This window comes from Trachemys scripta, chromosome 1 (assembly GCF_013100865.1).
Source record: "Trachemys scripta elegans isolate TJP31775 chromosome 1, CAS_Tse_1.0, whole genome shotgun sequence".
NCBI classification, from domain to species: Eukaryota; Metazoa; Chordata; order Testudines; family Emydidae; genus Trachemys; species Trachemys scripta.
This window is the reverse complement of record NC_048298.1, coordinates 111,076,295-111,101,106: the sequence shown is the minus strand read 5'-3', so window position 1 is coordinate 111,101,106 and position 24,812 is coordinate 111,076,295. Positions and strand designations below refer to the sequence as shown.

Below are 24,812 nucleotides of genomic sequence, written 5' to 3'. Positions count from 1 at the left end.
AAAAAATCGTAGCTTATCAATGGGATGTGTCATGTATAAAGGCACTCTTTTTTTTTAAATGCATGGCTTGTCATCCTGTTTCCCTACAGTTTAAATACTACAGACATTTGGTTTTGGAAAATGAGTTTTAATGTGTGTGCATTTTTTTACACATGTATCGATCATCAGCACTTGACCACTTTTGTTTTGGACCGGAAAGAGGCTATGATAACAGTGGATGATGGAATAAGAAAGCTGAAATTGCTGGATGCCAAGGGCAAAGTGTGGACTCAAGATATGATTCTTCAAGTGGATGACAAAGCTGTCAGTCTGGTGGACTTAGAATCAAAGGTAGGGTCTGCAAATGGCATTCTTATTTTCAGAAAGGAAGAAGAAGGGAATCAGTGGGAAAAAAAGAGTGTCTGAAGGGGTTTTTTTATATTATTTTAATTGCCGCTTTATTATTTTCATTGTTTGGATGAAATTGCAGCAGCATTTCAGAGATCAAGACTCTGAATTTTTGGTAACCAGAAATGTAAGATTTTTTTTTCGCCCCCCTGCAGAATGAACTGGAGAATTTTCCTTTGAGCACAATTCAACATTGCCAAGCTGTGATGAACACGTGCAATTATGATTCTATTCTTGCACTAGTTTGCAAAGAACCAGCCCAGAACAAGCCAGATCTTCATCTTTTCCAATGCGATGAGGTTAAGGTAAAGCAATAATACGGACCCATTGCAGATCGCTTGAATTTTGTAACAGTGAGGAGGAAAATCAATGATACCGCCTCACAAAATGTACTTTGTTCTTTTCCTCTGTCAGTTGTACTTTAACATGAATATATTGATGATACTAAGTTTTCTTAGTATGATGATAAATATACTATAGTATATTCATTAAGGGTAATGATATCTCAGATATTTGAAACCTTAGTAGACTGCACACCCATATAAATCTTTCCTAGAGAGAGCATTTTGGGAGGGTAAGGTTCAAGGCTTAGCTATTAAATTAGGCTCGCAGATCACCGAGATTTGTGTGTATGTGTTAGTAATATTCACTGGTACTGTTTCTTAAGCAGATGGTGTAAAATAGCTCAAGAGAGTTAATTACAAATTCGTAGAAGCTGATGAGAAATGTTATCTGTTCTTACTGCGTTTTTCCTTTCCATCTATTCCTTTCTCATTGAGCAGTTAAATCTCTTCTACGCACGTGTATTCTCTCCCCCCATGCAGGACATCAAATTATTTGTGCTGAGGCAGACTTCTAGTCACCAGAAGGGGCTGGCATCGTTTATATTGATCAGAGGCTTGGAAGCAAGCAAATAGACTAATATTGGCTTATGCTCTATTAGAAAACTAGAGCGGGAGAGGGGGGGAATATTACTAGATAAGATGGTCAAAAACAAGAGGAAGAGAGATCTTGTTTGCTTCCAGTTAAGATAAGCCAGCAATATTTTAGAGTAAAGAAAATTGTTAAAAGTACTTTACTTTATTTCTAGGATTGTACATCTCAATTTCGGCATGTGCAGTAATATAATTTGTACTGCTTCTTCAAATTCTGATAAGTAATTTCATGTAACTTTTTAATTTTATTTCATAGTAGTTTTAGTCACCCTATTGTATCCTTTTTTAAAAAAAAATAACACTAATCGCATGGTAGAGTTTCTTCAAATAAACATTTGGAATGGTTCCAGCGATAGTGATGTGAAGATGACTGGGGTTAATTGTGTGACCCAGTGGCATGCTGACAGATCTACTTCTGTTGGTTTTTGCTGCATCTCCACTAGGAGGACTCTGCCAGCATAGCTAAGCTGGCAAAGGCTCTGTAGTGCAGACAAGCTCTGAGATTATATACATTCAGTTTTCAGTTAGTGGTGAAGTTCATACTGGAGGATATTCCCTGCCCATCTCATTTTTTTCCTAATCTTTTTATTGCAATCCCTATTGGTATGTCTACGCTGCAGTGTAAGCCCCGGGTTCAAATTCAGGATCAAGCCTAACCCCGCTTTCACCTACACACATCACGATAACCCAGGGCTCGGATCCAGGGTCCCGGGATCCTGGTAGGGTGGCAGGTATGAGCCTGACTCAAGTCCCACTGGACTTGTACTCGGGGAGTCTGCAAAAAGTATTCCACAACTGTGGGCCAACTTTCTTTGTCCTCTGGACAGCCAAGTTTAGTGGACAGTCAAGTTTTCACATGCTACATTACGGACAAAGGGCTAGAGTGGCCACATTTTGGGTACTAGGAATTCTGGGATATGGGTGGTTGTACTCAGGCCCACATAAGGCAGTGTAGATGCTGGAGCCGCCCCAGGTTGGGACCCCGGGTTCGACCATTCCTTTTCTTCTCTTTAGTGCTGTTGCTATTTGTTGATTGATATGCAATGCCTTTCACTAACATGCTTGAGAAAACTTAACATAATACCATCATCATGTAGGAAAGAAGAAATCATTTGCTCTGGCAATAATTGTTGACTTGAAATAATTACAACTGTTCAAGCACATTTCAGCTTAAATGACATATACACCAGAAAGACAACTTGGGTGAGGTAATATCTTTTATTAGACGCACTTCTGTTGGTGAGAGAGACAAACTTTTGAACTTCAGAATCCTTCGGCTCTGACCTTTCACCAGCAGAAGTAGCTCCAATAGATGATATTACTTCACCCACCTTGTCTCTCTAATATCCTAGGACCAACCCGGCTACAACAACACTGCAAACGTACACACCAGAACACAGTTTGATATCAAAACACTAATATATGTATCAGCATCCAGACAGTAGCACTGTGTGTCTCTCTCTAACTGTATTGAAAATAAAGTTGAAAGAAAATTCTTTTGATACATATGTTCCTGGACCTAAATGTGTTTCAAAAACAAGCAAGTGGATATTTTTAATCCTATCTATTTAGCCTAGTTAATAACTCAAGTGTTTGGCAGCCAGGTAACATCTGTTTCTGTCCCTGCAGGCTAGCTTTATTCATGAAGATATTGAAAGTGCAATCAGCGACAGCAAAGGGGGGAAACAAAAGAAGAGGCTTGACACGCTCAGGTAAAAAACTTCCAGGTAGTATCAGGAACAGTCTAGTAGAAAGTAATTTAAAATCATCCTTTCTTTTTCTCCCCCATTCTCCTCTTCCCAACTCTACTATTCTTTACTATTTTGTGGTAATCTTGTGGATAGTATACACCCACCATCGGGGACAACAGCTTGATTTATTTCTCTCTCTCACTGACTGAATTTACAACTTCTGTTCTTAACTCTCTCCTACTCCAATGTTATACATAACTGTGTTCAGTTGGGAAAATGCTGCCACTTCCTCTAGTGGGTGAGAGGATGTGTTAAGGGTAGGGGAGTGAAGTGCATTGAATTCAGAGAAGATTAATGTCTGATATTCCTAAAACCTCATGCTTCAAATGGTTACCTGCAGGGGTCAGGACAGGTTTCTTTTGCCCCCTCCAAATATATTCTGGGTTTTTTTGGTTGGTTGGTTCTTTTCTCTGAATCCTCAGAGATGGCCACAGCTGGAGATGGGACACTGGATGGGGTGGGTTGATGCTGTGAGGAGGTACCAAGCATAGTCTATTTCAGGTGCTTTCCTGGCTGATTGTTGCTCACACACTCAAGGTTCGAACTAATTGCCATATATGGGGCCAGGAGGGAGTTTTTCCCCTAGGTCAGATTGGCAATGGCCTTGAAGGCATGATTGGGGGATGGGGCTAAGCCTTCCTCTGCAGGATGGTATGCAGGTTGCTTGCTAGGATCATGTGCATATATCTCACTTAATCGATTTCCTGGCATTCTGGGGACCTCAGGCACTGGTGCACTTCTGTCCCTCCTATTCTCTCCCTGTGGCACATAATAGTCTAGTCTCCGCTGGGCTGTAATAATTCTGGTGGTTAGGTTTAGTGCGCAGGTGCTATGTGCTGTTGGTGGCCTGTGATATACAGGAGGTCAGCCTAGATGATCTGCTGGCCTTAAACTCTGATTAATACAGAAGTGAGGTATCATGGGGATTCAGAAACAATAGAGTAGATTTTCAAAGGCATGAATGAGAGATAATGGGAGTTTGGCACCTACCTGCCCTTTGTGCCTTTGAAAAAATTTCCAAGTAATGCTTAGCTTTTATAAAAATTTTCATCTGTAGCTCTCAAAACACCATACAAAGATAATTATATATTAATTTCACCATTGTACTGATGGGGAAAATAGACACAAGTTAATGATCTGGTAGAGGGAGTAAGCAGCATGTTCATGGAGTTCACATATAACAACAAAGGCTTCGAGTTACAAACACTCACACACATGCTTAACTTTACTCATAGGCTTAAAGTTAAATGGCTGCATTTGTGTGTGCAAGACCATGTCTTACATTAGGAGCAGTTTCCAACATGTATGGGGACAAAGTAGTAATACCAAAGGACCTGGAAACATTAGAAACAATGCAGAAAGTTAAAATAACGAGATTTAGTTTGGAAAAGTAAAAGTCAACACATCTGGGGGAAAATGATCTGAAATGCAATGTTGTGTGGTAGAACCCAGGAAGCTGTAATGCTATAAAGGCTGCAAAGGCAGACAGTGTATGGCAGATTAGAGTTTGCCATGCATTATGGCATCATCCGTGCAGGCATGAGGTCACAGAGAAAGAAGATAATAGTCCCTGTGTATATGGCACAATCATGACTACTCCAGAAATACTGCATTCAGGCCTGGTCTACACTTAAAACATATACCACCATAACTATGTCGGCTAGAAAAAAAAATCACATCCCTTAGCCAACATATCTGTGCTGGCAGAACCCCAGTGTAGGCATCACTATAAGGGAGAAGAGTGCTTCTGTCAGCGTAGCTGATGTTAGTCAGGGAGGTGGTGGTATGCAGGCAGAAAAACTTCTTCTGTTGGCCTACGCTGCAGCAGCTGCACTAGGGGCTATCCCAGCATAGCCATGCCGAAACAGTATGGACGTGGCCTCAGTCTGGATACCAAATTATCCCAAAGATATGGAGAGCAACAAAAAGAATGCCTGGAGGTACTAACTTTGGAAGAAAGATTTAATGTTTAATATATTAATCTAGAGACAAATAAAACAGAACACATATTTACCAATATTTGAAGGGTGTGAATAGGAGGAATGAGATAGAATTCAGAGGGGAGAGAAATAAGGTTAATATGGTGGGGGTTGGGGGAGAAACCTGTTGGACAATAAGGTCTCTCAGGCTGCTGAATAGTGTCCCAATGATGGAAAATCTTGTTTGTGGTATTTAAAACTGTACGAGATAAAATGCTAGAAAATGTACTGTAGAGGAAAATCCTGCATTTGTAGTGAAGAGAGTCAGACTAAATGTTGGTAGGTTTTTTTTTGCCCCACCTCCAAATTCAATCATTAAGTTTCATCAGTTCAGCTTTAAGAAATAGGCGGTTGACAGACCCGCTTAGGAAATCATCGGCTTGATTATGAATTTGTGGTACTCCCTCTTGTCAGCTTACTTCTAATGAAGACTCCAGGCTACCCCACTCTGCATGTGATGGCCTGATGCCTAATATGTCCCAGCCACTAAATTCATCTCTGCTATCGAATTATATAGCCTGGTTGAACATTCTTATGTAGAAAGAGTATAATTCTCCATTAAATCCTATAAGGCTTTTCCATATGACCAAAGGATAGTTTTCTTGGTATCCTTGTGCATGTTTCTCATATGTACTGAGTTAGTGATGCCTAGTATTCATAGAAAGAGTTGATCACAGAGCAGTCTTTCAAGTATGCTCAATTTATTTACAAATGACAGACCTGTGTACTGCTAACTTTTTACGTCTGACAAAGAGTGACATGTCACGTATCTGAGATTTCTCCGTACGCCCACTTGCCTTTTCCAATAACACATTAGAAGGGAGAGCATTTTTTTTCCAAGCTTCATCTCTGGTTTGTTATATTTCTTTAGGATGATTTCCAAAGCTGACAGCTCTATTCCTCCACCTCCAAAAGCGCCCGCTCCTGTTCCCCCAGGTACTGTCACACAGGTGGATGTCAGGAGCCGAGTGGCAGCCTGGTCTGCTTGGGCGGCTGAACAAGGAGACTGTGAGTATTACTGGGAATTGACGGTGTTGGGAATTGAGTGACTGGCAATATTCTGGGCAGTATGTTTGCATGTTGCCAACAAATAAAAAGAATAATTACAAACAGAAGCTCCCTGAAGATTATGGTAATTGAGGCTAAAAATAGAAAAGACCAATTGAATCATCTGCTCCATTCCCAATGGGGCAGATAAGGGCTATTCTGTCTTGAATATCTTCTATGGTTTTGTTCACTCTAGTTTTAAATGCCCCAAGCTGCCACTTCCCTAGAGAGACAATTTGATGATCTAGTAGATTTGGCTGTCAGAACCTGAGCTGTCTCATTTACCCCAACTTTTCCTTTTCTGAATTTGTGTCAAGTATCAGAGGGGTATCCGTGCTAGTCTGTATCCACAAAAACAAGGAGTCCGATGGCACCTTAAAGACTAACAGTTTTTAGTCTTTAAGGTGCCACCAGACTCCTTGTTGTTTTTCTGAATATGTTTGTTTACTCCATTTCTGTGATATTGAAATACCCAGAGTTGAACATGATATTCTAGGCACTGTCTATGAAAGTTAACTGAAGTCTGGCTGCTACATGGACTTGCTGATGTGCATAATACTTACTACACAGCATAGTTCAAGGAACTTCGATGATGCAGTGCTCAGTAATAGGGAATTTGCAAGATCAAACCCTTGCATGGTAAATTTCTCAGGGCAACAACCTGACTCTTTTTTTTAAAATTTCTCAGTTAATCACTATGATAAGCTGACTAGGGGGTTGGACTCTCTTCATTTTTAAGCAAATGGTCTGGTTAAGTTGGCTGATCATCTTTACAAGTGTAAACAAAAGTGTGTAACAGAAAAATGAATATATGTGATTCATATCTTCTGTGCAGGGCTTCAGATTTTTGACTATAATGGAAAAACATGCTTTCTATCAGAAAAAAATGAAACTATTGCTAATTTGGAAATAATGCAACTACTTTCAGTAGAATAGAATATGTTTAAAGAATAATTTTGGGTAAATTGAGTTTTTGGAGTTTTTACTTTTAATGGTTTTTTATTAAAATAAAGAAAGCAAAAGAATCCATTATTCATGAAGGTTTTTATCCCATTTTCTGTTTGCTGAACGAAAGTATTCGTTAACTGAGTGTACAACTGTGCAGCACAAAGCATTTTAAAATGTCCACAGAAAGCAATAATGGTCAGAACATTTTTACATACCACCACACAGCATTATGTGCTACATCAAGCAAAGGCTAATTTGTTCTTTTGTTTGAATTTCTCTTTGTTTAACGGTGTTTGTGGTGGTGTTTTTTGTAAAGTGGACTCTTACTAAATTGTGTTCCTGACAATTATATATATTTTTTTCTATTTGTGTGGATATTTTCTAAATTGTCGTAACTGAAACCCCCCCGCAGTTAAGTAGATTCAAGTGCTGTAGCCTTTAATGAAACTTATTTTTAAAAATGCAGACTTAGAATGGTTCCCTGTAACATTAAGATTTGCTGTTTTCAAGGAAGAATCACTAACTGAGTCTGCTCTTCCCTACTTGTGCACTATCATCTTATCGCATCATTTCCCCTCTCAGCCAACTGTGCCAGCCTCTTCTGCCTAATTTGTCAGTTTCACACAACTGCCCCCATGCCTTTTTCCATTTTGCCCTTTTCATACTTGAGACCACATCCTTTATCCCCATCCTCCTCCTCAAGACCTACTTCGCTGTGATTGCTATCCGAAAACGGTGAAGTAAGGGTGACTAAATGAGGATAATCAACACTTTATTCACTTATAATTAGTCAATTGCATATCCTTGTCTGCAGTCCTCCACTTTGGTCCCAATTCTACACAGGAGTAACATAATTTGTGAAGGTATTCAGTTGACTTCAGTGGTCCTACTCAGATGCATAAAGCTAAGCACATGTTTAATTGTTTGCGGGATCAGGACTTGAGATGGTAAATTCTTCAGGGCAGAGGCTGAGTTGGGTATGTTATGTGTTTATACGATGCCTACCACAATGGGGCTTTGTTCCAAACTGGCCCCTCGAGGTGCTAATGCAATATAAATTAATAATAATTACGAGCCTTTGAGTTGATTAACTCTCACTCAATTGCAACTTGAGCCTGTTTTATTCTGTGGAAAAGCAATATTTTGAGGAGTTTCCCCTTGTGTTCAGTAAAAACGAAATTAAAGCCCCAGTTATTACAGTGGTGGACACTTAAGAAATGGGAACAATATTGACTTTAAAAAAAAATAGTCCAAAGAAAAAACAAACCTTAAACAGGTCATCTGTTTGTATTTTCTACAAATAGAAAATAAATCTGCCCACAGAGATTCTTCATCTCTCCATGCCATTTTTGAATTGTAAATTTTTTTTTTTTTTTTTTTTTTTAAAAAGACATAAGTTTTAGTGCAGTACAGTAGTTTCAGGTAGATCATGTTTTAAATCAGATATTAAAATGCTTCTTCAAGGGAAACATTAGCATACGTCTCATTTGTCCCTCATTTTCATGAACATCACTTGTCTTAATTGCAAAGTTAACTAGGCTCCATGCAAATTTGATATCCCCTCCCTTTTTTAGTGTTGCAGATGATTTACATCAGAAAGAAGGATTCATGAAATCAAAGTTGTAGAAAGAGTTATTTTGCACCAAAGGAAGGAATCTCACAGCATTTTAAGTTGCTTGCATAAATATATATTTTATATTTTGACCCTCTTGTTTTGGGGTTTTTATTGCACATTGTGTGTTACACATTTGGGCCTCAGCAGGTTGAGAGGTATGAACATTTTAGTCTTCCTTGCACTTCTGGCCTGGTGGTTCCATATGTAAGATTAGTATATATGAAGCTTTGGCTCTTAGTTTCTGATAACCTTTACTTTGTATGTCTTGTCTTTTCTCCCCGCCCCCTGTAGTTGAAAAACCCAGACAGTTCCATGAGCATGAAGAAACAGCTGAGATGATGGCAGCAAGGATTGACAGAGATGTTGTAAGTTAAGATATATGTTTGTGTGCAATATTGTTCAGTGTTCTTTAAATGTTGGATGGTTGCTTCATGAATAGGAAGAACCTTTTTCACAGGCAAAACACAGTTCTTGGTGAGAGTTTGCCAGTCATGCCAAACTGTGTGATAGCTTATAAGGGGCACAAAAAAGGACTGAAATAAGACCATCAAGATCAGATTCAGTTCTGTCCTGTGGAGAGCTTGAACTGTAGGTATGAGATGTGAGTGCACTGAGATCTTGATTCAGGATAGCACTTCAGCATGTGCTTAAATCCCTTTTAAATCAAGTATCAGAGGGGTAGCCGTGTTAGTCTGAATCTGTAAAAAGCAACAGAGGGTCCTGTGGCACCTTTGAGACTAACAGAAGTACTGGGAGCATAAGCTTTCGTGGGTAAGAACCTCACTTCTTGCATCTGAAGAAGTGAGGTTCTTACCCACGAAAGCTTATGCTCCCAGTACTTCTGTTAGTCTCAAAAGTGCCACAGGACCCTCTGTTGCTTTTAAATCAATGTACCTTCAACACATGCTTAAAGTTAAGCATACTGACATGTTCTTCCCTGAATAATGATGGACCTAAGCAGGTGCTTGAGCTTTCCTGAACTGGGGCATGTACCTTTCCCTCACTTGGTCACCTCTGGTACTCTTACGCATTGAAAGGAATTTTTCACATTTATCAAAGAATGTCACATCTACTGGAAAGTGCAACCCTGCATTTCAGCAAGTAATAGCTGTAATACTTTGTTTTAGCAGAGAATATGAAATTACAGTTGTTAGAAAATGGCTCAATAGCATCGCAGGGAAAATTATGTTTTAACAAAATTTCTGCATGGGCTGCGTGGGAGAAACATAGTATGTGACTCCAAGCTAATTAAATGCAAAATTTAATAATCTCAATACTTACCTTTAAAAGCTTTTAATGATCACAACTATTGAAAATAGAGCAAAATGAGAGCTTGAGAAATTTGTAAATGTCAGACATACGATGAATCTACATAGGCAGTACATCCTGGAATTAATAATGAACATAGGAGACTGCTGCTAGGATGCTGTAAATTACAACAAAATGAGTAAATGACTAGTTGTGCTACAGATTAGACAGAGGCATTAATGTTGTTCATCTCTTCTGCAGCAAATTCTGAACCATATTTTGGATGACATTGAATATTTTGTTACCAAACTTCAAAAAGCTGCTGAAGCATTTGCTGAACTTTCAAAGAGAAAGAAAACCAAGAAGAATAAAAAGAAAGGACCCGGAGGTAAGAGTTGTTTTCCCTCCCATCTCCCAGGTCTTTTTATTGCCTTGTTCTTTAAAAGTCATTCATGTAGCTAGTGAATGTGGTTTTGTTTTTCTTATTACATTGCTTTGTGGTTTTGTTGTTACTCATTCAGTTTAATTGGACAAGTCACTTTGTTTCCCTTGACTTAGGTCTGGACATACACTGACATCTACAAAAAATTGGGTTCTAGTCCTGCTCCCCTTCCTCATGTGAGCAAGTCCTATTGTCATCCTTCTCTGGAAGTCAATGGGAGAAAAGGCAACAGAGCTAGCTTATGTTAGTAAATATACATGTCCCGAATTACCATAATATCTTTTTTTTTTTTATGTTATTTTCATTTTGTTCTCTAGAGGGGGTTCTCACTCTTCGTGCAAAGCCACCACCTCCAGATGAATTTGTTGACTGTTTTCAAAAATTCAAGCATGGCTTTAACCTTCTGGTAAGTAGCTGCCAACAGCTGAGGCTCCACAGGGCAGGCAGGGGGGACTTTTCCTAGATTGTTTGAAGTCAGATACAGCATACTCTTTCCCTGCTGCTACAAATTGGCTCTGAGTGCACCTTGATGTGTCACTTTCACCCACGCGTTTTCAGATATCGCCAGCCACCTCCTGTGCTAGAAATGTTTTTGAAGTTTCTGATTGTGCAGGTGGAAGTGTGGGAGAAAGGTAGATTTGCCTTTTTATTTTAAAATCCGGTTTCTCCAATTGCTCCGGTTACTAACAGCTGGTTGTGCTCATGGCACCTCTGCTCCCCAGAGGCACCTCTTGGGAATAGACCCCAGACAGCTCTCTCCTTCCTTTGGAATGGTGACCATGCTGTCCCCTGGGCTCTCTACAAGGCCTTCTCCTCAGTAGAGAATTTTGGCCTAACAACTACCTAGCACATCTGCAACCCAGCACACATCCACGCACATGGTTGCTAGTGACTGCGCACAGATGTTTGTGTCACTTTTGGGAATGCCTTCTTTTGGGTGAGACTAGTCCTATGTGTCACACTCAGCTGTTGCAGCGCTTCTAGAGGCCGCAAGCCTCATATTGCACCATCAACAGAGTTATTAGTCCTACTAGTGTAATCCCACATTGCAGCCAGTAATGGCCAAGCTGCTTTACTGTAGCCCTGAGAGATGGTGCTTGATTGATTTATGTCTTCAAACTCCCTATTCAGGCCAAGGATAAAAGCAGTGGCTTTTTGACGGGTTTCATTTCTGCGCAGGGCTGCAGTCCCAATCTCCAAAAGCCCTCCCCTCCCCCGAGCAGCAGAGACTTTACAGTGGTGCCATATGACTGGTGAAGTGGTAACAAGAATAATAATAAAGTTTAACCCTTTTACATTCAAAGTGTTAACTGGTTTCTAGAGAGGTTTGTTAGGAAAATGTACAGCTCACTCTTGTTTGCTCGCCAGCCTCCACAGCTGTGCTCTTTATTTAGCTTTTCAGTTGTGCTTGTCAGATTCTTTATGCTCATTACCACCGTTAAATATACTAAACAACATGGGTCAAATAGGCCATAAAGAGAGACTTCTCTTACAAACCTCACTACCCTCAGAGTGCTCCATCCTGTGGTCATCTCTTGCTCTAAACATCACTAGCCATTGGCAGCCAGTGCTGCCAACTCAGGTACCCACTTTTGGCATCTTCTCCTCAATATGCCCCAGAGCGTCACTGGGAAATCTTAATTTCCTGCGTGCCCCCTTCAACTATTGGCTTTTTGCTTCAGTGGCTGTGACAGCAGTGCCAATGGGAGAACCTGTCCTCCTCCAACAACTGAGCCAATCAGCTTTCTTCTGTTTCTCCTTGGGGAAATGAAATCCCACTGAAGGGGGGGTTGTGCTCCAGGAGGTATTTGTAAGGGTTGAGAAGGCTACAGGGAAAGTGCCCCTACCTCACATGCTCTGCAACCACAAGTGTTGGACTTGAAGCAGGAATTAATTCAGGGAAGTTCTATGGCCTGTGTTATACAGGAGGTCAGACTAGATGATCGCAGTGGTCCCTTCTGGCCTCAAAATCTATGAACCACTGACACTTTTGTTGGGAAGTGGGAGTGGGTCTCCACCATCTCCATCCCCTTCTGTCTGAGGACGCCAGGCTGAACACAGTAACGGTGCCTTAGTTGAAGCCTACGTAACCATTTCTTCTCCTGACCCCCACATTCAGCAGCTCTTCCCAAAGGACACCGTAAAATCCTCTGCACCAGCATTTTTGGTCAACTGTAAGATATACTGTGCTAATCAGCTCTATAGTTTATGGGATGCTTGTGTGATCTCTTCTTCCCAAAGGATAAGTGACCCATATTTTTGTCAGCCTTTGACATCCTATATATAAATGCAGAAATAAATATGACCTGCACTTTAATTCCATAACTAAGGTTCTTTCTTTTAAAGGATGATTCTACCATGTACTATTCAATTGTCATAGAAGTTACCAATTTGTTTTTTCTCTTTTCCCCCCTTCAGGCTAAATTAAAGTCCCACATCCAGAACCCTAGTGCACCCGAATTGGTTCATTTTCTGTTTACACCATTAAATATGGTAAGATTTGATCTTCAATGTGTCCTTCAGACCTGTTTTGTTTAAATGCTCGAGAACCCTTTAAAATATGAGGCTAAAATTTTATTGTTAACGATGACAGGTTATGGGGGAAAAATCACTTATTTGTTTTAGAACTAGAACATATTTAGAAAATCAGGATGTTAATTTTGTTTATATATCCATTCCCTCATTTAAATAAATCCACTTAGCTAAATTGTCCTTTTTCTAAAGTGTGTGTGTGTGTGTGTATATACATATGCATATTTACATTTTGCTTTTACTGATTTGTTTCTTGGCATGAAAAAAGAAACACAAAACTAATACCTCATATTTACACAAAGTGGAAGGAAAATTAAATACATACACATCAGAGTGAGGAATAGACAGTATTTGCAGGAGAGTTAAATGTTTTTGATCATGGCAATACAAAGATACACATCAACTTGAATCTAAAACCCAAGAAGCTAAATAGTATTAGAAGAGTAATCGTCAAAAGTGGGTCCAAATTTCAGATGGTAGATGAAGAGCATAGTGATAAGATTATCCAGCCCCAATAGCTTGTTGTGCATCTTGTATCCAGATTGCATTGACCAATCACAGTAATGTTAGCTTTTCAATGGCCTTCTAATAAACATTTTATACTTATAAACAGTAGCATAACTGTCTTGTACTCAAACATTCCGTAGTGTTGAAGTGTTTAGTCTACATATTCAGTGGAATGTCCCTTTCTTGTGGTCTGTATGAGTCCAAACTCTGGGCTTTATAAAGAAGATTGTGGGCTAATTAGTTGAGTTTTACTTCATATGCACACACATTACGCACAAAAAGCTATGTGAAAAGAATATTATTAAAGTTGCAAAGAAAAGTACTTGAAAGTTAGGAAATGCCAGAATTAAATTTGCCGATGGAACCTAAAATCAGCTCACTTTTGCATATGTGTTCTGACACTGTCTTTAATCCCATACTACTTTTTTCCACAGGACCCCTGCCTTATTCATTGCACAGAATGAATAGAGCACACTTAGTAAGGGGCTATTGAATATTTTTTTCCCCTCGTTGTTCAATGTGTGGTCCCAGGCCTTATTTACTGCACACGATTCAAAACCTGCTCGGAAGTCAGACTTGTTAATTTTCTCATGGGCTTTTCTATGGTACTCGTCACTGTAGCATCTGAGTACTTCACAAACCATTTCACAACTCCCCTGCAAAATGAGGTGGTATTTTCTAGATGGAGAGCTGAGACACAGAGAAGTTAAGGTCAAAGCAGCCACTAATTGTAGGTGTCCAATTTGAGACACCTCGGACCTGTTTTTTCAGACTTGAAGATTTCTTAGGGCTTGTCTTCACTACCTGCCTGGATCGGCGGGTAGAAATCGATCTCTCGGGGATCGAATTATCGCGTCTCATCGGGACGCGACAATCGATTCCCGAATCGACGTGCATACTCCACCAGCCCAGGTAGTAGTAAGCGCCGTCGACGGGGTAGCTGCGGCGGTCGATTTGCCGCCGTCCTCACAGTGGGATAAGTCGGCTCCAATATGTCGAATTCAGCTACACTATTTGCATAGCTGAATTTGCATATCTTAAATCGACCCCCCCCCCCAATGTAGACCTAGCCTTAGCAGCAGTTCATATGTTCAAAGCACTGCTCCCATTCACTTCAGTTGCAGCTGTGTGTGTTCAGCACTGCTGTAAATCAGATCCCAGGGTCTCAAGTCAGGCACCCAGAAAATGGGGAATGCACAGTGAGTGATCCCTTTGAAAAGTTTGGTTTAAGTGATATCACATGGGAACTCTGTGGCAGAGGTAGAGTCCAGTTTTCCAGGGTGGTATTCAACTGCCTGAACCATGAGATCGTCATTTCTGTTCCTGTGGTCCCCTGCTTCATTCAGCCTAAGTCCCATGCCTGTTTTTTCATTTGTTGCCCTTCGTAATCATTTGCCTATTGGGCTCAGTGGCTCCTCCACTCTAAGGGAGTGGCCGTTTGTTTTGGGCAGGCCAAGGCCTGTCCATCCCAGTTACCCCCAATAGGCACTCACCTCCCAACTTCAACAACAAACGAGGGAGATGTCCTATAAACAACAGTCTCTTGAGCTGCACAGCCCTGATTCAACCTAGAGCAGGTCCAGCATGTACACTGAGTGAGCCAGGGGTCCTGTGTATGGGGGGTGGGGGGTGGGAAGGAAGTATGTGATCATGCAATTAAGGATAGTATCATAGTGCATGTGCACAGTAGGAGCTGAGAGTGGATGGAGCATGGCTAATGCTCATGAAATCTTTGGAGAGTTTAGCTTGAAGAGTTTAGCTGCTAAATTCAAAGAAGTTTTTATGAGCATGTGCGAAATGAGAGATTTCAAAGGCTTATAATTTGGCCAAACATGGGTAGATTTTCATGGGAACAGCAAAAGGCCAGATGCAAAGACCACCTCCCTTGCTAAATTCCTGCTCCAAAGCACAGGGGTGCTAGAGCATCTCAAAATCATCTTTTTTTTTTTTGACATGGGCAAAAAAACAAGTTTCCCTGCCCCTACTCCTGGAAACTGCTGAACCATTTTGGGTGAAAATTTCCCCCCTTCCCCACAAAAAAATAAAAAAATCAAAACAACAAAACACCACATGAGCCCTGAAGCAGACACCTGGCATGGAAAATTTCAGTTCAAACACTTAGTCTGGTAAAGTTATAAGCTACTGAAAACAGGGTCTTATCATGGGAAGTATTGAGTAACCTTAATAATAGGTAGTCCCCTTCCCCTCTGTAGTTTTTTATTGGCTCTTTCTCCACAGTCTTCTATCATGTTCCTGCTGCTTTTCATACCCCCTTTTCTCCCCATTCCCTCTTTCTTCCCTGTGTTCCCCATTTATTCCTATCCTTGTTTACTCTTTGTTTTTCACCAAACATGCCCCAGTCATCAATCTTGACCCTTCTTTCACTTTTTTCCCCTTGGCTCTGGTGCTAGTTGCCTTGTACACCTGATCATATTACTTAACTGATTTGGATGATTCTGAATGGGTGGTTGGGTTCCCTTGTGGAACGCCATGCATCATCTTTACATTGCTTCATAACAGAATTTTTACACAGATCCATTACACAGAAGTCTGAACTTTCCTTTACTATATTGAATCTTTGATCTGCCCTAGACAAGATGGGCTGGAAGGACACTTCAGTCATCATCATTTTCAGCTTGTCTACACATAGAAGTTGTATTAGTTTAACTTAAATTGGTTTAAATAAACTAGTTCAACTTTTGTGTGAGATCTCTCGTATATCTGTTTAAACCTGGCTTATAGAAATTTAGCTTGCATCAGTAAATTTACAGGCACAAGCTCAACTGATATGACCCAGTTTAAACAGATATAAGAGTGTCTGCACACAAAATTGAACTGGTTTGACTAAAAGGTGTGGTTTTATACTGATTTTGAGCTTGTGTACACAGTGGGCATCAGAGGCGTGTAAATTGTAGAGCGCTCCAACATATCACTCTTTAAATCCCCATGGTGTGCAGTAAATGTCCCCAGATGCACTTTGATGTAGTCCCAACAAATAGGACAACATCAAAGTGCTCTAGCTGTACACTACTGCCTTCTGTATACAAGCCCTTAATTAAACGGGTATAACTTTGTGAGTAGATCAGACTTTGGTCTTGTATCAGGCAAAAGCCAGCAATATAGAGTGGGTAGCCTAGAATTCTTACTGCTTTACATTTTACATGGTTTATTGTTGGAATTGATTCTCTGTTACCCCTCAATACAATAAATAGTCCTTTAAAAAAAAAAATCTTGATTTAGGTGGTGCAGGCAACTGGAGGTCCAGAGCTCGCTGGTACGGTACTCAGCCCTCTCCTAACAAAGGATACCATAGATTTCTTGCGTTACACTATCAGTAGTGAGGAAGGCCAACTATGGATGTCATTGGGTGACACGTGGACCAAAGCCAGGTACGAAAATATCTTCGCTGATTTTATAGATGATCTTTGAATATATATTTGGATTTATTATCACAGTCTGTATCGACCAAAGAAGCAAACTCCCCTTTAGTAGTCTACATTTTTGCTTGCTTTGAGCCTGATTCAACTCCAATTAAAGTCAGTGGAAAGACTCCCATTGATCTCAATGGGAGTTGGACAGGGCCCTTTAAGAATATGAAAGGACGTGGAAGAATGGGGACAATTACAAACATTGATTTTATTCTGTCTGTGATATTGGGAGGATGGGGCTTAATTACATATTCTCTTGCCCACCTTCTCTCTGAATGGTCCTTTCCATTCTTTTTCTCCTTCTATTGTCATTTGGTCATCAACCAGCTGGACTCAATTAAAAATCTATTTCAAGGGTAGTGCAGCATTTAGTAACAACTACAACAAAATTATATAAATAGAATTAAAAAGCAATTTGTACTTTGAACATCCCACAGATTATTAAAAGCAGAGACTTGCAATGATTTTTAATGCCTCAGAAGCATCGTTGTAGTCTGTAAGAAAAAGATTAAATTTTTTAAGAAGGGTCATTGAGTGAATGATTGAATCGCACTGAAGATCTACCCTTAAGGGATCCTAAATTGTGAAATAATAGATTCAGCTGTGCTTATGGTTAGGGACTCATAAAAGATGTGACCTTTTCATGTTGCTTGTGAACTGTAGTGTATATAAATATAACAAGTTTATCTAATTACTTTTATGGTCTTGGGCTTACATAAAAGCCTTGCAAACAGAACTTTTAAAAAACCTGGGATGAATCAAGTATCTCTTAAACCTGTGGCCCTTTGAGGTGATGGTGATCAATAAGCATGTTGGGGCTTGCGTCAGAAATGTGTCCATTCTTTTTGAATTTACTCATCCACCCACTCAGAGACCAGATCAAATGACTAACCCTCCACCTACATAATTAAAAAATATTGAATTTATTACTGGTAAAAACTGCTGCATTGACTGCTCTGGAATCTGAAGACCACAGGATAGCTGATGAACATCCATAGAATAGAAAGAACACAGGCTTTGGTAGTGCAAAGTTCATCATGGTACCCTGCTTTCTTGAAGTGGACTATCATTAGGGGCAAGAATCTCCAAACCTATTCTTCCTTTGGCCCTTTTACTGAGACTGCTAATAGAGGTGCCAGCTGAGGTGGCGCTTTTTTGTTTTGTTTTGCTCCTGGTTTGCTAGGAACTGGACTGAGCAAATCAAACTCCTTTTGCCACTAAAGAGCAGCTTCCAGTCATTACTGACCTAGGCCGTGATCCAGCAAAGGCCATATAGATCCATGCAGAGACCCATTCACTTCACTGGAACTCCAGGAAAAGGGATTCTTTTGCTTGATCAGAGCCCTGTGCTGGAACTGAACTAGTGACCTAAATAATAGAACTCATTATCCTGTTGTGAATCCTCTGTGCCATCCAGTCCCCTAAAAAAAGCAATAATTTAATCCAAAGAGAAATATGTGGTAGTGGTTTGGGAGGAATACAGGAATGTAAATGAAGGGCAAGCAAGATTTGAACCTTAGAAATAATGGTGGGACTGGCCCCGTGTTTCTGTTGTGCTACTGTGCTGGGCAGCTTAGCTATACTGTGCCACTAATCAACAAGATGATCGTTAAAAACTCAGAGGTGGCTGGTCAGCTATAAGTTAACGTTGACATGCCAGTGTCCTGTGAAATGCTAGCTGCTCCTACAACTGGTTTGATAGCATTTATCACCTTCATTCATTTTCAACAACGCCCATAATGAGAAACATTAGAGGAAACTATAAAGTGCATTCCTGGGCCCATTTCTCCTTTAAGAGGCAATAATTCAAACTGCAAGGCAATGTTTTTTATGTATAGTATATAGGCACAGCACACCGTGAAAAACTCCTTGAGATACAGTGAATTCAGATGGTGAAAGTCAGTGGATCTCTAAGGAATAATACGGTATTTCAAAAAAGGAATCTGTATCCGAAAATTCAGTTCTGCAAAAGTAGTGATCATATTTACTCTTGTGGGTGTGAGGTTTTATTATTAATAATAATCTTTTGTGTGACAATAGAAATTGCTATTATAGCTTTCTTCTTCCTAGTTTTAGCTAGGTCCCCGTTGCTTGCCAGCCTCCATGTTTGCTTTGCAGATTTCATTTTAAAGCATGCCTCTCCTCTGAACCCTGTGCATATTAACCCCCCAGACTGAGGGGTATTGTACTACTTTTGTTTTCAAAAGATAAAACCAATCCCATTCTGCTTTGAGATTGGTCCTCCTGCTATCCATCTTTCGCATTGCGTCTGAACTTGTATGGTCTATCCTGATGTTGGAAGATCCTAGGGACAGAGACAGTCTCTCTGTGGTATGTAAAAGAGGAGCATAGATATCCTCACTAAATAATGTTTCCTTCTCTGTAATTAGAAGTTCCTCATGAGTAAACAATTGCAAAGCATTTCATGAGAACCTGCAGGATTGACTATTGAAAATAACTTGTGCAAATCTTGATATATGCCTCTGACTTCTTTATACAGAGTGGACTGGCCCAAAGATCAGTTTATTCCACCCTATATTCCACGCTTCAGAAATGGTTGGGAGCCTCCTTTGCTGAGCTTCATGGGAGCTCCAAATGAACAAGAACTAAATCAGTTGGCTGAGTCTGTGGCAAATGTTGCAGAGCACCAACGGAAACACGAAATGAAAAGAATGTCAGCTGAGGTAGGTTAATTGCTACAGTATTTTGTGAAGTAGGTGGGAGACCAGACCAACTGTTCACTCCATGAACAAAACCGTCTTAAGAGTTGCACCGTGTAATGGTGCTGCTGCTAATGAAGAGCACGTGGAGCTAGATTCTAATGTCATTGGCACAGTGTAAGTTGTGAATAACTCCAGTGAAGTCAGTAGCGTTACTCTAGATTTAACCTGTGCAACAGGTAAAAGCCGGGTTCGTGCAGTGGCTAAAATATAGGGTCTTATCATGGTTCCATTGAACTCGATGGAGTTTTTTTGCTACTGTCTTAAATTGTAAATGGAGTCCAGGGCTTAAAGAGCCATTTTCCCCCCTCAGTTACATGTGCTCAACTCCCATAGCTCTCTCAAAGTGACACAATATTATCTAGTACAGTAGTCTGTGTGTGAAAGATAACTAACTAAAACATTTGCCCACTAAAACATTCAGGCTCATGAACAACCGCCCGCCCCCATCCCCTTGGTCCTCTTTCAAACTCTTAATAAACAGATGGGCCCATCCATAAGGTTAGCAAATCTGAGCTCTGGGGAACCAAGGATAGACACGTACTCCAGAGTGAAAGGGCTTTTAGGGAGAGTCCCCTACCATCAGCCCCTCAATGTTTAATTGAGAGGTGGTCAGGAAATGTCCTTTATTTCGCATGAAGAGCTTTCAAGAAAACAAACATTTGTTTGTTTTCATCACTTTCCTGGAATTTTTCAGGGTTTCATTATGGGAAAAATTTTTAAAAAATCAGTTTTTGGCTGATTTTGCTTGTTGAAAAGGCATTTTCCAGTATGTAAAAAGATGTAGTTATCATTTAGGGCTCTATAGGTTAAAATTAAATCAATCTTTTTGCTGTACCTGTCTCTGGGGCCCTTACGTCTGTTGTATGTATTTAAAATGAATGCTACTTTCTTAAGAAATACCGATACATTGTCGGTTGGCAAATATTTTTTTGGCAGAGATGTCTATATAAAGGCATGGATGTCCAGGGGAGCAGGCAGGGAGATGAACAAGGTAGGATAAGAAGTATCCCAAATGACAGAGTCTCCTGAAGAAGTCATATGTGTTTCCCATTCACTTATTTTGAACATCGCCTGAATATTTCCCCAATACCTAAGCTGCCCTTGAGTTCTTCTGATGTTTTTTTTTGTTTTAAAATCACACTTTCCTTTTTTAATTTAATGCTTTTCTCTCCTTGTTTTCTGTGTGAAAGTGCAAAATAAACAACCTGAGAAAACAGAGAACGGTGTCTTCTAATCTTTTAGTCATAATCATCAGAGGTATCATTCGTAATTGTATTAAGTTAAAAAATATTCCAGATAGAAGTGTGATTTTTAAGTTGATTGCACTTCTTTAAACTCCTATAATGTTTTGCTGTCTTGATTGGTAATTGTTTGGTTGATTAGAAAAAAGAAATAAACATGTTATAATGAATCTTGCAACGCTGAGGCAGGACTCCTCAATTTCCGACTGCCACTGAATCACTTTATGGTCTAGGGCAAATCATTTAAACTTGCTGTACCTTGGCTTCCCCACTGGTAGCATCGCTCTCATAATACCTGTCTCACAGAGGTGTTGTGAGACTTAATGTTTATGAAGTGCTTTAGGGTCCTCAGATGAACGATGTATGAAGGGCAAAATGTTATTTGTGTATACTATAAAGACAGTATAGAAGGTGATACCTAAATGCTGCCTTAATTACCAGTCATCTGTTTTGCTGTATGGTTATACTTGACAATAGCTGAAGAGAAAAATCAGATGAGAGATGATGGTGAAAATGTGTATTTTCCTGTTGGTATCCCCCTGAAGTGCACCCATTTTTATTCATGTTATGTCACTCTTACCAGGTAGTCAGTGGTAATTGAAGCAGTATGTGAGATCTCCCCCTTTTCATGACAAGAAATCCCATTAACAATCACTGACACGGTGATCCAGTGTCAGTCAGGTACCAGAATACCACAGCTCAAACCTCATCCTCCTGGGGTTCCTTTCTTCCTACAGGGCATCCTTTTTCAAAAAGAAATACTATTAAATAATGATATGCTTGCTGCTCCCATGGTTACGGTTCCTAACCTTTACAACTAGGGATTGATCTGGTGTCTAGCAACGTGAGATTGATTCATGAGAACATTTCCCATCCCTGAATTTTAAGATACAATTGTATACACTGTGTTTCCACTGAAAGGGTTGCATGTGCAGTCAGTTCAGCAATAATTATTTCAAATGAGAAACTATGATGGAAACACTGTAGATTTGCTTATGATTGTTGCTGTGCTGTTAGGCTCTTTTCCTTGGACTGTGAGCTCTTGGGGGCAGGGACAGTTTTCCTCTGCCTTTATGTAGCATGGAGCACAGAGGGGAGCCAATCTTGATTGGAGTCCATGGGGGCCATCACAATGCAAATAATTTTGTGTGTGAACTAAGGTGACTTACTCCTTTCCAGTTGTTTCTTGCATACATACTACACCTCTACCCCGATATAGCGTGACCTGATATAACACAAATTCAGATATAATGTGGTAAAGCAGTGCTCCAGGGGCGGGCGGGGCTGTGCGCTCCGGTGGATCAAAGCAAGTTCAATATAACGCGGTTTCACCTATAACGCGGTAAGATTTTTTTGGTTCCCGAGGACCGCGTTATATCGAGGTAAAGGTGTATAAGCCATGGAGCATTCAATGGTGTTTCTAGGAGGTTGTAATATTGCTGTTACTCTACTGACATTTTCTATTTTTGGTGATGATTATACTTACCTACTTCAGAGGGGTACTGTGAGGCGTTTATCTGAAGCACAAAACTGAAGCACAGACAGGGTATGTGATTTGCCCAAAGTCACACAACAAGTAACAATCAGAGCCAGGCTCCGATTTTTGGCAGCTCCTGGTTCACAAGTCTGTACTCAGTTCACTAGACTCTGCTACTTTATCAGTGCCGTATTATTTTACCCTATGTTTTGATGATAGCAGGAGGAAGGGAGGCCTAGAATAAGCAGCTTCAACTGCCTACATGTAATAATCCCCAGAAATTAACTCCTTAGTCTATAGCTCTGCTTTTGGAACTGGGTGGTGCTATAATTATATTAACAACACTAAAAATATTGTCACGGCAGGTACAGTGGGTTATTGGCGTGTATGCAGAGGCAGCCATTCAAGAAGACCTCCTAGGCCCTCCAAATGTACTTTTCAATCTTCAACAAAGATTTTAACATTTCTATATGCTTTGACACATTCACATTAAATTATTATTTATTTAAATCCTGAAACTGCCACCCCTACTCCCATTGAGTAGTCCCTTTCTGTCTACACAGCTCCATGACTTCGTTAGGATACTTGCAGAGCAAGGTATTACTCAATGTAAGGGTGGCAGAACTGGGGCCTTAGAGAATAAGGTTGTATACCTCCTAAAATAAGGTAATCTTACGAGTAGCTCTTATTCCATACACATACTCAGCATTGTGTGTAGTTTATCTGAGTTAGAATGCCTGCAACCAGAAACAAGGCTTTAAGCCTGATGTGGTTTGTTTTGTTAAGATATCCAGTCACTGTTTATAAAACTTAGCTGTTGTAGGGATGTTGAAGTGATAATGTGGATCTTACCCCAAAGAACGGTCTTGATGAAGAATATCAGCTGCACTATTCATGCAATAGGTTGAGTTAGGATGCTAATTCTTTATTCTCGTGCTTCTGATTTCTTTGTTCATGTATTAAAATGCACAAATAATTAAATTTTCATGGCAGAATAACAAATGCCAGAGAACAAGGGAATGTGAATGCTGACAGAGAACCTACAGGTGTCAGATGATGTTGATGTAATCAGTTAAATAACTACGGCTGTCTTTGTGTATGATGTTAATCCCTTTTGTTTTCTGTCTTCCAGCATCCCAGTGTCCCAGACTATCCTCCATCTGATGGGTATGCATTCAGTAACACAGTTTACAAAAGAGGGCCTCTGCTGGACCAGGGGGCAGCTGTTGCTGCCTTTAAACAAACTGTTAGCCGACATGTAGATAGGTAACATTGAATGGACATCGTGTATAGAGCTGTGGATAACTGTCCCAATTTATCGCTATTGGGGTGGAGGTGTCTCTGTTTATTCTTCTATTTCTATGTCCAGACTGCGTCATTTCCAAAAGGAGACAGTCCTCCCTGTAATACAGTACTTGGCTTGGCTTTGTTTAGTGCTGATTATATAAAGCTTCTTTAGAGTACTCTCTGCACGAGCGCCCATTTAAAGTCCTCTTTGTACACACTGTTAAATGGGTGCTTCTGTCAAAAGCAATAAATTAATGGAAGTGGAATTCTGAGCATTATCAGACTGAATCAGAACACAGGATCTTTTAACACGGACTTGACAAAATGTATTTCTGGTTTGTTTCCAAATGTAGAATGCCATTTACTCTTTTTGGAAATACAAAGAATTGCCTTGCCATTCCTTGGAATTTTTTTGTTACTCCCCCGCCCCACCCCTAGTTTTGATTCTTAACACCCATGGTTAGAATAGGAATCAAATCTTTCTTTTCCCTGTGCTCAGTGTGGAATTACACATACAGCTCTGAAATTGTAACAAGTGGTGACCAAGCACAGTGTAAGGGAGTGTTTTTGCACAAAGGAGCATTCCCTTCCCATCCCTTCAGCTTTGTCTGAGTAGATTACGATTGCATCCACCGAATCAGCACCTTGGATATGTGATGTTGGGTTCTCCAGTTAGGCCGTGTCTGTATGGGAAGGTTATACTGGTAGAAGTGAAGGTGTAAATTTAAACAAATATAGTTATATCAGTCCAATGTAGACACTCATTCCTCTACAAAAGTGCATTATTTTTGGTTTAGCTCATGTTACTTGGGAAGAGGTTTAAGCTAAACTGAAAAAAGTCACTCTTCTCCAGAATAGAAATGCTCTCACAGGGGGATTGTACTGGTACAACTATACTGATCTATTTGATACCATTCTCCTGTGTAGACAAGGTCTTAGCTGTGTGGGAGGGGGAAAGAGGAGGGCCGGCAAAATCCTTATAACTGTTGTGTTAACTAGCGGATTTCAAAATTGTGTTGAAGCAATTGTGGAGAGATGGGAGAGCTTAAATGGAAGGGGGAAGGGTGGCCTGAAGAAGAAGAAAACAAACTGCCCATTTCAGTTACGGGTTGCATATCCTCAGCCACTTTTAACTCGCTTTTTAGTGATAGAAGCTAAATTGGTAATTTTTCAACACTCCAAAGTTAGTTTTTGTAGTGAAAGGTGAGTTGATAGTGGCTGCTGGACCACAAACTGCTGCTATAAACTTCTTTGACAAAGAAAGG

At 40.2% G+C, this 24,812-nt stretch overlaps 1 protein-coding gene across 5 annotated transcripts in view; it reads left to right on the top strand.

Annotated features, from left to right (window-relative positions):
• The window catches only part of EPS8 (epidermal growth factor receptor pathway substrate 8), a 190,690-nt gene that overhangs the window by 131,967 nt on the left and 33,911 nt on the right, over positions 1-24,812 (top strand). For all 5 annotated transcript variants that reach the window (XM_034781873.1, XM_034781889.1, XM_034781882.1 and 2 more), the window contains 11 exons: positions 169-330; positions 543-692; positions 2,952-3,034; positions 5,924-6,060; positions 8,954-9,027; positions 10,172-10,298; positions 10,670-10,758; positions 12,771-12,845; positions 16,632-16,780; positions 19,320-19,503; positions 23,393-23,427. In XM_034781873.1, the coding sequence (XP_034637764.1) occupies positions 169-330; positions 543-692; positions 2,952-3,034; positions 5,924-6,060; positions 8,954-9,027; positions 10,172-10,298; positions 10,670-10,758; positions 12,771-12,845; positions 16,632-16,780; positions 19,320-19,503; positions 23,393-23,427 (1,265 nt within the window). The remainder of the gene's footprint in view (positions 1-168; positions 331-542; positions 693-2,951; positions 3,035-5,923; positions 6,061-8,953; positions 9,028-10,171; positions 10,299-10,669; positions 10,759-12,770; positions 12,846-16,631; positions 16,781-19,319; positions 19,504-23,392; positions 23,428-24,812) is intronic.